Consider the following 13310-nt stretch of genomic DNA (forward strand, 5'->3'; position numbering starts at 1 on the left):
CCTTTGTTAATAATAGTTGTAAATAACACACCAATGCACTTTAGTATGGTCAAAAAGCTTTTTACTATAAATACTGTATTTTAGTTGAACTGATTATCAGGACTATATATACAGCTCACATTTTCACACACATTGCTGAGTCTTGTTGTTGTTTACCTGTAACATTGAGCGTTCTCTTTTTTTAGTCTTTCCATGTTTGACCCTGTAGGCTCAACTACGCTTTTGGATTACCCCTATGATATTTTTTTGCTCCTGTTTTGACCATTGCCTGTCTGACCAAGTTGTAAATAAAACTGCATGTGGATCCTCAACTCCCTGTGTTACAAGTATGTCTCTTCAGAAGACTTATATTAAAGGGCTAAATTAACAAAATGAATTTATTTATTATAATTTGTATTCCATGACTGTTGTGAAACATGAGAGCTTTTGGAGAATCGACTTTCAATAGAGGCGCATAAATGCCCAAGATTCATTTATTTTTTTAAACCTTCATTTGTGCTCCAAAGATGAACACATCTCTCACAGGAATTTCATTTTGTCGTGAACTAATCCTCTAACAGTCTTGGCCTTGATTTTCATCTCCAGGCCATGATAAACATTCTTTCACCAGAGTCTTTTACTGCTGGCTTGTTGCTACCAATCGCTTCTGTTAATCTTCATAGTAAAACATGCACACATTGATAATTGCCTTCCTAAAAGACCTCAAAATGTAGTCGAAAGATTATCAGTCATCCACACCACCACTGTATCCTAAAATGAACTTTGCACAAAGGAAAAAAAATTATATAACTGCAAAATAACATCCAGAATAGATGTTTGTTTCTCACAGAAACAGCAGTGAGAGACAGCTCATACTGCTAGTGAAAAGTGTGATATTTTTTCTACCCTGTAAATCATGCACTGGTGTGTTTTAACTTAGGGAGCAATACAGACATTTTACATCTCCGCCCATTCCTCACACGAATATATATGGATTTCAACATTTTTTTTTAAATAATGCATAAAGTCACACTGTAAAAATGTTGCTGCAGAGCTTTTTTGAGTTTACTCGACTTAAATTGAGTCAAGTCCAGTACGTTGGTTGAGAGTTGAGCCAACTCAAAAAATCTCTGCAGCAAGTTGCCTACAATTTTAAGTTGAGTCAGTGAGTCATGTGCTCTTGTGTTATTTGTTATTTAGTTTTTTTCTAGGAAAAGATGACATTGTGTAAACAGCTAATTTAATACTAAAAGGCATATTATCAGTTTGTCTCAGCACAAACCTTTCTTTGCCAATTAAAACAATGATACTTCTAAATAAACAGGACCTAACACATAGCCTTGGAGGACACCATCACTTTAAATCTGTAAAGTTTACACTGCTTTACAAAATTAACACAATTCTGTGCAATAAATCAACACAACTGCAGCATTTCAAGGCCATCCCAGCAGGCACAGGACGTCAACAAGACATCAGATTGACATCGTACTCCAACGTTGTGGGGGAAAAAATTAGTTGACATCAGCATCCAACATCAGACCAATGTCAGCATCCAACATTGGACAGACATGGCATTTTAGTTACTTTCCAATGCAACTTAAAAACAACCAATTATTAACGTCTAATGATGTTACAGCTTGATTTGTGTGGACGTTACTACTATGACATCTATCAGATGTTAGATTTGGCTTGCTATACCTGATGAATAAATGTCAGTGTTTGACGTCAATATGACGTTGGCATAAGATGTTAGCTTAATGTTTGATGTGTGTTACTTACCAACTCAATCTAAAAACAACCAAATATCAACGTCATTTGACGTCATTAATGGATGTCAAAATAAGGTATATAGTGCATCTGGAAAGTATTGATAGCGCTTCACTTTTTCCATTTTTTTATGTCATATTTTTATGGTATTTTTATGGTATTCTTAAATGGATTCAATTAATTTATTTCCTCAACATTCTACACACAATACCCCAAAATGACAATGTGAAAAATGATTTTTCTGAAGTTGTTACAAATGTATTAAAGATAAAAAAATAAATAAAAAAAAACAGAGGTACATCAGTATCAACAGAGTTTTGCGTGAAGCTCTAAATCAGGGGTGTCAAGCTCAATTCCTGGAGAGCCGAAGCCCTGTACAGTTTAATTCCAACCCTGCTCCAACACACTCACCTGTAGGTTTCAAACAAGCCTGAAGGACTCAATTAGTTTGATCAGGTGTGTTTAATTAGGGTTGGAACTAAACTGTGCAGAGCTGCGGCCCTTTGGGAACTGAGTTTGACACCTGTGCTCTAAATTGAGCTCAGGTACATTCTGTTTCCACTGATCATTCTTGAGATGTTTCAGCAGCTTCATTGGAGTTCACATGTGGTCAATTCAGTTGATTGGACATGATCTGAAAAAGCATACACCTGTCTATATAAGGTCCCAGGGTTGAAAATGCACGTCAAAGCACAAAACAAGCATGATGACAAAGGAATTGTCTGTAGACCTACGATACAAGATTGTCTGGAGGCACAAAGCTGGGGGAGGTTACAAAAGCATTTCTGCTTCTCTGAAAGTTACAATGAGCACAGTGGCCTCCATCATCCGTAAGTAGAAGATGTCTGGAAAAACCAGGACTCTTCCTAGAGCTGGCCAGCCATGTAAGCTGAGTGATCGGGGAAGAAGGGTCTTAGTCAGGGAGGTGATCAATAACCCAATGGTCACTTTGTCTGAGCTCCAGCGTTCCTCTGTGGAGAGAGGAGAACCTTACAGATGGACAGGCCTGTATGGTAGAGTGGCCAGACGGAAGCCACCGACCGCCTGGAATTTGCCAAAAGGCATCTGAAAGACTCTTAGACCATAAGAAACAAAATTCTCTGCTCTGATGAGACTAAAATTGAACCCTTTGGAGTGAATGCCAGGCATCACGTTTAGAGAAAAGCAGGCAGCGCTCATCACAACGCTAATACCATCCCTACAGTGAAGCATGGTGGTGGCAGCATCATGCTGTGGGGATGTTTTTCAGCAGCAGGAACTGAAAGACTAGTCAGGATAGAGGGAAAGATGAATGCAGTGATGTGCAGAGACATCCTGAATGAAAACCTACTTCAAAGTGCTCTTGACCTCAGACTAGGGTGATGGTTCATCTTCCAGCAGGACAATGACCCAAAGCACACAGCCAAAATATCAATGGAGTGGCTTCACAACAGCTAGGTGAATGTCCTTGAGTGGCCCAGTCAGAGCCCAGACCTAAGTGAAGTTTATTTATAAACTAATTTCGAGAGGAGCATGTGCTTATGATTGATAGCACCTGGTCCACATTAGCTAATGCTGATTCACCAGAGACGACTCCTTAACCACTATAAATAACCAGAATACCTTACCTCAACCATCTTCGTCTTGAAAAATCCCCCCTTCCACCCCCACTCCTACAATTTCCTTGTCAGGGCAGCCAGAGGCCTAGTGGTTAGCACCACGGTCGCACAGCAAGAATGCCACCGGCTCGGACTCTACCTGGCCAGGTCGGCGTTTCTGTGCGAAGTTCGCATGTTCTCCTCGTGTTTGCGTGGGTTTTCACCGGGCTCTCCGGTTTCCTCCCACAGACCAAAAACATGTAACATAAGTAAATTGACAAATCTAAATTGACAGCATAGATACTTCATAGCATTTTATTCTACTTCCAACATTATCAAGCAGGGGAGTACTCGAGACCTACCTGAACTCGGACTTCCCTCTCGCCCTGCAACGGGGGGAGCCCCGGGCTCGAGGATCTCACGAGTTCAGGGCTCTCTCCCGGGACAGCATGCCAAACAAGCTTTATAATTAATCATCAGCTGAGGGTGAACTCTTGAAATCCTATTGAACATCTCTGGAGAGATCTGAAAAATGCTGTACACCGTCACTTTTAAATACTAATGTACATGTGATTATTCAGGTTTTTTATAAATGTGCAACAATTTAAAAACTCTGTTTTTACATTGTCATTATTGGGTATTGTGTGTAGAATGTTGTGGAAATACATGAATTCAATCCATTTTGGAACAAGGCTGTAACATTAAAAAATGTGGAAAAAGTGAAGCGCTATCAATACTTTCCAGATGCACTGTATTAAATATTGATTACCCAACAATATGACTTAAATCTAACCTTATATTAATGTCTTATGACATTGTGTACCTGCTGGGACACCTGAATCTAATTTCAAGAGTAAAAACACGTGTCTAAAACGAAGTGTTGAGGCTTTTTTCATTCAGTAAATTATACACAGTTGTTCTCTAGCTTATATAGCAGGGGTGTCCAAACTACGGCCCGCGGGCCATCTGCGGCCCGCAATCAGTTTTGTGGCGGCCCGCGAGGCTTTTGATAAATATTAATAGAATCTGGCCCGCTATACAAAAATGAACGTAATTCAATAATTAACCACCGGGTGTCGCTATTACATGCCTTCAATTAGGCAGCACTTCTTGTATTGATGCAAAACGAACCAAAAAAACTGAAGGAAACATAATTGATCACATTTTGATTCACATTTTGGCAAGTCGTGGCGAAACCAAAGCTGCGTCCCAAATGGCACACTATACATTATGCACTCATGCACTATGTACTTATGCACTTACACACTCAACAGGATAGTACATGTATGTAGTGTCGTCCCAAATGGCACACTAATGTGTTTTTACTAAGCGGAAATTCAAACCGTTTCCCTGATGATGTTTGACGATTGCCAAATCAGTGAAATAAACGACCGAATTATCAGATAATACCTGCCGTGAGTATTGCCGCATTCACCATCGGGAGGCGCTATAATCACTCTCGTAGGAGAATTTTGCTTTCACCATCCAAAATAAATAAAGTTAATCAACATGTGCGTCCGATAGCGCCGCCCCTTCCGCTACGTAAGCAAACCTGCGGTCATTGAGTGCGTGAAGTGTCCATCATTCCACACTTCATTTTAGCGGCTGAATGAGTGCATCATCCGGGTAATTAAAGTGCACTTATTATTTTTAGAGTTTTCAGTGTGAACACACTACTTACACTATTTATACTACAAAATGGCGTAGAATAGTGCATAAGTATGCGATTTGGGACGCAGCTCAAGAAAAAGGAAAATCAACAGTGAGTGCAGGAAATTTCAGTCACGTTGGGGAAAAGAATATTTCTTCACAGATGTCAGCGGGAAATGTATCTGCTTAATTTGCCAGCAATCAGTTGAAGTAATGAAGAAATTTAATATTAAAATACATTATGAAACAAAACATCAGGCCTTCAGCTCTTAAACTGGTGCCAAACGAGATTAAAAAGTAAAACAATTAGCAGCTGCCCTATCAGCTCAACAACAGCAGTTTTTTCATGCTAATAAAGTGCAATATATATATATATATATATATATATATATATATATATATATATATATATATATATATATATATATATATATATGTATGTATGTATATGTATGTATATATATATATATATATGTATATATATATATATGTGTGTGTGTGTATATATATATATATATATATATATATATATATATATATATACATACATATACATACATATATATATACATATTTATATATATATATATATATATATACATATATATATATATATATATATATATATATATATATACATATATATATATATATACATATATATATATATATACATATATATACATATATATATATATATATATATATATATATATATATACATATATATACATATATATACATATATATATATATATATATATATATATATACATATATACATATATATATATATATATATATATATATATATATACATATATATATATATATATACATATATATATATATACATATATATATATATACATATATATATATATATATATATATATATATATATATATATACACATATATATATATATATATATATATATATATATATATATATATATATATATATATATATATATATATATACATACATATATATATATATACATATATATATATATATATATATATATATATATATATATATATATATATATATATATATATATATATATATATATATATGCATGCATGTCTGTGTGATGTATGTAAAATTTGGCCCGGGACATCGTTTTTGCATCTGGCCCTCGGCCCAAAAAGTTTGGACACCCCTGTTATATAGCAATATGGACATTTTAGCTCATTCCAAACATCAATGTGTGGATTTGTAATTTTGGAAATATTTGAAATCACATGGCTTCCTTTCATGGGTTCTTTAGTGTTATACTGGAAAAATTAGATTTTATGTAAACAATTAATTTAATACAAAGACACATATTAACACTTTGCCTGCATGAGAACAAACCTTAAATTGCCATTTGAAACAATCATGTCTCAAAAAACAATAAGACCTAACACATAGGGGAACACCATTACTTTATATCTGTAAAGTTTACACTGCTTTACAAAACCAACACAATTCTGTGCAATAATTCAATAAAACTGCAGCATTTCAAGGGTAAAGCCATGCCTGAATCTAACGTCAAGTGGAAAAACTCATGTCTACAACCAGTAATTGCTGTACAGTCTCGCTCCCTTGCTCAAGTGGGGAGGACACTGGCTGCAACATGCGGCAAGAGGAATGACAGAAGGGATCAGAATTCCCATCTTCATGCAGGGGCGAAAGAGGCAAATAAAGAAAGAGTGGGAGGCGCTGCTCCCTATATTGTTCGTCATGGATTGATGATACTCACTTGTTGCAGATCCAGGCCTCCCTGAGCCACTGAGAAAAGCGGATGAGACGCAAACTCTGACGTTTCGAAAACCTTAAGAAGGCAAATAGGGGACAGAGACACAAACCAAGGCTCAATTCGGCTGTCATTAGCATCAAGCGTGATATGAAATCAAACAGAGAAGCGTTAATGAGGAATCTGAACATTAATTGCATTATTAGACATTAATCTTGCTTTTGTCATGACATACGGCTGAATATATCAAACAAACGATGCGTTGTAAGTGCGCACGTCAAAGTTTACGATTAATTACACCAATGGCGAGGAGGACTTTTAATGGCCAGGAATATTCATGAGCCTGATTGATCTTAATGCTACTGTTATTCATGCGTAGAAGCGTCGATAATGAATAGCCGTGTCAACATGAATAAACATAACAGCCTCTCTACTCGTCTAGCAACGCGTTAGAGAATTATGTGAAGTGAATAATAGGACAAACGGTAGATTAAAGAGTACAAGACAGCATATTTCATTTGACGAGGACGAAAACAAGCCTGGGAGGGATGGAGAGCCATTTAACTCAATCTGACAATGTCAATGAGAATACTTTATAGGTTATTTACACGAAAATAAATCTGACAAAATTGACTCAACGGCCACTTTATTGGGTACACCTATTGAGTAGCAGGTTGTACCCCCTTTTGTACCCCCTTTTGCCCCAATAGATTCAACAAGCTACTGAAAATATTCCTCAGAGACTTTGTTCCATATTGACATGATATCATCATGCCAATCTCCCTTTCCACCACATCCCAAATGTGCTCTATTGGATTGAGTTCTGGTGACTGTGGAGGCCATTAGAGTACAGTGAACTCATTGTCATGTTCAAGAAACCAGTCTGAGATGATTGGCGCTTTATGTCATGGCGCGTTACCCTGCTGGAAGTAGCCACCAGAAGACGAGTACACTGTGGTCATAATGGGATGGACATGGTCAGCAACAATACTCAAGTAGGCTGTGGCATTGACACAATGCTCAATTGGTACTAATGGACCCAAAGTGTGCCAATAAAATCTCCCCCACACCATTACACCACCACCACCAGCCTGAACCGCTGATACAAGAAAGCATGGATCCATGCTTTCATGTTGTTGAGGCCAAATTCTGACCCGACCATCCGAATGTGGCAGCAGAAATGGAGACTCATCAGACCAGGCAATGTTTCTCCAATCTTCTATTGTCCAGTTTTGGTGAGCCTGTCTGAATTGTAGCCTCAGTTTCCTGTTCCTAGCTGACAGGAGTGGCACCCGGTGTGGTTTTCTGCTGCTGTAGCCCATCTGCCTCAAGGTTGGACGTGTTGTGTGTTCAGAGATGCTCTTCTGCAGACCTCGGTTGTAACGAGTGCTTATGTAAGTTACTGTTGCCTTTCTATCAGATGGAACCAGTCTGGCCATTCTCCTCTGACCTCTGGCATCAACAAGGCATTTGCGTCCACAGAACTGCCGCTCACTGGATATTTCCTCTTTGTCTGACCATTCTCTCTAAACCCTAGAGATGGTTGTGCGTGAAAATCCCAGTAAATCAGCAGTTTCTGAAATACACAGAGCAGCCCGACTGGCACCAACAACCATGCCACGTTCAAAGTCACTTAAATCCCCATTCTTCCCCATTCTAATGCCCGCTTTGAACTGCAGCAGATGCGTCAACAATCAGTTGGACAGGTGTACCTAATAAAATGGCCGGTGAGTGTATATTACTTAAGGGTGCTAATGAAAGTCACTTAAATATGCTTTCTTCCCCATTCTGATGCTCGCTTTGAACTGCAGCAGATCGTCTTGACCATGTCGGCATGCCTCAATGCATTGAGCTGCTGCCATGTGATTGGCTGATTAGAAATTTGTCTTAACAAGCAGTTGTACCTAATAAAGTGGCCGGTGAGTGCATAAAGACATTACATAACTCCATTCCTCAGTCTCATTTCAGTCGCGTTAAAGAAGCTGTTTGCGCTGAATACGTCTGCAAATCGTCACATGATGTGTTAGATATGCATGCTAATTATATAATGGAGCTAAACCTAAATAACAAAACAAAACCTGCCCCCCACCAACACCTTTCAATGATGGACAGAGTTGATTTATTAAGGGAAATAAAGGGCGCATGCTGTCAGCTCTGTATTAAACTCTACTATATTCAACATCAGCATTGCACTCTGGTGGGTTTTACACTTGTGCAAATGCTAATTGATTCCATCTGTAATTATGAGGATTATATTATAAATAATTAGGCCTTGTTCACAGGGGCATCAGAAATTTTTCTGCTTGGGGTAAGGCAACAGATTGATCAGTGCTGATTTTATACAATCCAATGCAAACTTCCATCATACTTGGTGAAATAAGGTCTTCATTTTAGCACATTGCTGTGAAGCCATTATAGGCATCAACAGTGACAACTCGCTTATTTCAGATGAGGAAGAAAGAGCACTTTTAGCATCGTAGCAACACCGACGTCATGTCTGTCAGAATCAATGTAGATGTACTAGACGTGGACTAGACTGCCTTAATGTCTCGATACTGGACTGCCAGCCCTCAAGAGTGGATTTGAATAAAACAAATCAGACTTGTGTGCGCTGTGAACAAGGCCTTAAAGGGATAGTTCATTCAACTAATACAGATCCTGTCATCGTTTACCCTTCCTTTACTTCTTTCTTCAGTTGAACACAAAGGAATATATGTTGTGGAAAGCTGAAAACCTGTAATCATTGACGTTCCTAGTCAATAAAACAAATTACTATGGAAATAAATGCTTACAGGTTTACAAAACTCCTTAAAATATGAGCTTTTGTGCTCAATGGATGAAAAAAAAGTGTCAAAAATGAGTAAATAATAGCAGAATATTCATTTTTAATGTGTGAAGGCTAACTTGGATCCAATAAATGAAAAATTATGCCATTATTTAACTAGAAATACAATAAACAATTGCTATTTTGGAGCTTGACAACATTTTTACCTTCCCCAAAATATCAGCTTTGCTCCACAGAAGAATACAGCATTCAACACAATTGAGTGAAATCTTTCTTTAACATTCAAAGGTGCTCTGCCGAGGATTTAGCCATCTCACAGGTCAAAAATAAACCTGCAAGTTGCTCACAGAGTAATGAAAGAGCTTTAACAACTCATGAATCATTTGAGTAACTATTCAGCTTGATGGTTTGAGGTCTTTAAATGTGAAAATGGAGGAAAATTATGCAGTAACAGCTGAACATTGTTTTACAGTTTTACAGTAAGAATAACCATTTAGAAGAAACCACCGATACCTGATGTACTTCAACATGAAAGGAACTCTTTTTTTCCAATTTTTTTGGAAATACGCTCATTTTACAAGTCCTCTAGAATTAAACAGGCGAGTTGTACCATATTTTTTCATTTAGGGTATTTTTGGGTCTGGTGGGAGCACTTTTAGCTTAGCTTAGCATAAATCATTGAATCGGATTAGACCGTTAGCATCTCATTTGATAGTTTTCCTATTTAAAGCTGGCTCTTCTGTAGTTACATTGTGTATAAAACTGGTGTTATTGTAAAAGCAGCTATTTCTACATCTGGTTGGAGCTATTTAGCTTAGCATAAATCATTAAATCGGATTAGACCGTTAGCATCTCATTTGATAGTTTTCCTATTTAAAGCTGGCTCTTCTGTAGTTACATTGTGTATAAAACTGGTGTGATTGTAAAAGCTGCTTTTTCTACATCTGGTTGGAGCTCTTTTAGCTTAGCTTAGCATAAATCATTAAATCGGATTAGACCGTTAGCATCTCATTTGATAATTTTTCTATTTAAAGCTAGACTCTTCTGTAGTTACATTGTGTATAAAACTGGTGTTAATGTAAAAGCAGCCTTTTCTACATCTGGTTGGAGCTCTTTTAGCTTAGCTTAGCATAAATCATTAAATCGGATTAGACCGTTAGCATCTCATTTGATAGTTTTCCTATTTAAAGCTGGCTCTTCTGTAGTTACATTGTGTATAAAACTGGTGTGATTGTAAAAGCTGCTTTTTCTACATCTGGTTGGAGCTATTTAGCTTAGCTTAGCATAAATCATTAAATCGGATTAGACCGTTAGCATCTCATTTGATAATTTTTCTATTTAAAGCTAAACTCTTCTGTAGTTACATTGTGTATAAAACTGGTGTTATTGTAAAAGCAGCCTTTTCTACATCTGGTTGGAGCTCTTTTAGCTTAGCTTAGCATAAATCATTAAATCGGCTTAGACCGTTAGCATCTCATTCGATAATTTTCCTATTTAAAGCTAGACTATTCTGTATTTACATTGTGTATAAAACTGGTGTTATTGTAAAAGTTGCTATTTCCACATCTGGCGGGAGCTCTTTTAGCTTAGCATAGCATAAATCATTGAATTGGATTAGACTATTAGCATCTTAATCAGAAAATTGTAAAATAATTCATTTTATTCTTGACTTTTCTACAGTTATCATGTACTAAAACCAACAGAAAATAAAAAAGTTGCTATTTTTCAGGTCAACATGGCTAGGAACTACACTCTCATTTCGACTTAATAACAAAAGAACTTTGCTGCCATACCACGGCTACAGCAGGCACATAGATATTATACAATGCTGTTGCCTAGTTACCTGGCTGGGGACTTTTTTTCAGGTGTGGTGTAATATAATTGCCATATTATTCACTCATTCATTAATTTTGTTTTCAGCTTAGTCTCTTTATTAATTAGGTGTCACCATAGCGGAATGAACCCCCAACTTATCCAGCATATGTTTTATGCAGCAGATGCCCTTCCAACCGCAACCCAACAGTGGTAAACACCAACACACTCTTGCAATAATTGCCATATCAATCTAGAAATAGCGACTTTTACAATAACACCACTTTTATACACAATGTAACTACAATAGAGTCTAGGTTTAAAAAAACTATCAAATGAGATGCTAATGGTCGAATCTGATCCAATGAACGATGCTAAGCTAAGCTAAAAGAGCTCTCGCCATATGTGGAAATAGCAACCCTACTGAAAAAAAACAGCTTAAATCATTCTAGGCTGGTTGGCTGGTTTCCTCTGGTTGACCAGGCTGGTTTTAGAGGGGTTTTGGCCATTTCCAGGCTGGTTTCCAGCCATTTCCAGCCCGGTCTTAGCTGGTCAGACTGGGAGATGACCAGCTAAAACCAGCTCGGCCAACCTAGCCAGGCTGGGAGCCCAGCCAAAACCAGCTCTGTCCAGCTTAAACCAGGCTGGTTTTAGCTGGATTTGGCTGGTCACTTTCCAGCCTGACCAGCTAAAACCAGGCTGGAAATGGCTGGAAACCAGCCTGGAAATGGCCAAAACCCTTCTAAAACCAGCCTGGTCGACCAGCTAAAACCAGCCAACCAGCCTAGGCTGGTTTAAGCTGGATTTTTCAGCGGGGAACTTATACAATAAGAATAGTTTTATACACAATGTAAATACAGAAGAGTCTAGGTTTGAATAGGAAAACTATCGAATGAGATGCTAATGGTCGCTCAGGTTTCCCACAAAGTCCAAAGACATGTGCTATAAGTGAATTGGGTAGGCTAAATTGTCCATAGTGTGTGTGTGTGTGTGTGTGAATGAATATGTATGGGTGTTTCCCAGTGTTGGGTTGCGGCTGGAAGGGCATCTGCTGCGTAAAACATACTGGATAAGTTTGCGGTACAGTTCGCTGTGGCAAACCATGATTAATAAAGAGACTAAGCCGAAAAGAAATTAATGAATGAATGAATGCTAATGGTCTAATCTGATAAAATGATCTATGCTAAGCTAAAAGAGCTCCCACCAGATGTGAGAAAAGCAGCTTTTACAATAACGCCAGTTTTATACACAATGTAACTAAAGAAGAGTCTAGCTTTAAATAGGAAAATCTCTAGAGTCTAGGTTTGAATAGGAAAACTATCGAATGAGATACTAACGGTCGCTCAGGTTTCCCACACAGTCCAAAGACATGTGGTATAGGTGAATTGGGTAAGTTAAATTGTTCGTAGTGTATGTGTGTGATTGAGTGTGTTTGGATGTTTCCCAGTGTTGGGTTGCGGCTGCAAAGGGCATCTGCTGTGTAAAAGGTCTAATCCGATTCAATGGTCTATGCTAAGCTAAGCTAAAAGAGCTCTGGTAGATGTGAATATGATCTGAATTAATTACAAAATGGTGAAACTCAACTATTTAACTCTAATGCACTTGTAAAATCAGCCTATTTCCAAAAAAAAAGTGATGTTTTAAATATATATATATTTTTTTTACTCAAAAACCACCTGCAGTGCACCTTTATTTGTTATGCTTTAGGAATAAAAAGCAAGACTCTTACTATCATTAATAAAAGAAGCATGTTTATTCATGTGTAGATGTGTATTTCGTACCTGATTTCCAGCAAGAAGAACTGCACCTGGAGCAGGACTGGGGCGGTACGGAATTGTAGCCCCCTTCGGAGGAGACTGCGAACACAAATTAAAAAAATCGTAACATTTTAACACAGTTTAATAAACTCTCCCAATCAACCATTCTCCGCCTAAATCTGCAGTCTGCACGTCTTAAACAAAAAAACAAAACAAAACTGTGGGATTCTCTTACCTAA

General features: G+C 37.6%; 1 protein-coding gene across 10 annotated transcripts in view; it reads right to left on the reverse strand.

Annotated features, from left to right (window-relative positions):
- The window catches only part of pcbp4 (poly(rC) binding protein 4), a 206485-nt gene that overhangs the window by 48412 nt on the left and 144763 nt on the right, over positions 1 to 13310 (reverse strand). For 5 of the 10 annotated variants that reach the window (XM_087302551.1, XM_087302555.1, XM_087302554.1 and 2 more), the window contains exons 8-9: positions 13096 to 13170; positions 6724 to 6795 (exon numbers count right to left, since the gene is read on the reverse strand). In XM_087302551.1, coding sequence (XP_087158677.1) covers positions 6724 to 6795; positions 13096 to 13170 — 147 coding nt within the window. The remainder of the gene's footprint in view (positions 1 to 6723; positions 6796 to 13095; positions 13171 to 13310) is intronic. The other 5 variants (XM_087302553.1, XM_087302558.1, XM_087302552.1 and 2 more) reach the window with 1 other exon arrangement.

This window comes from Danio rerio, chromosome 22 (genome assembly GCF_052040795.2).
Source record: "Danio rerio strain M-AB ecotype USA chromosome 22, GRCz13ab, whole genome shotgun sequence".
Taxonomy (NCBI): Eukaryota; Metazoa; Chordata; class Actinopteri; order Cypriniformes; family Danionidae; genus Danio; species Danio rerio.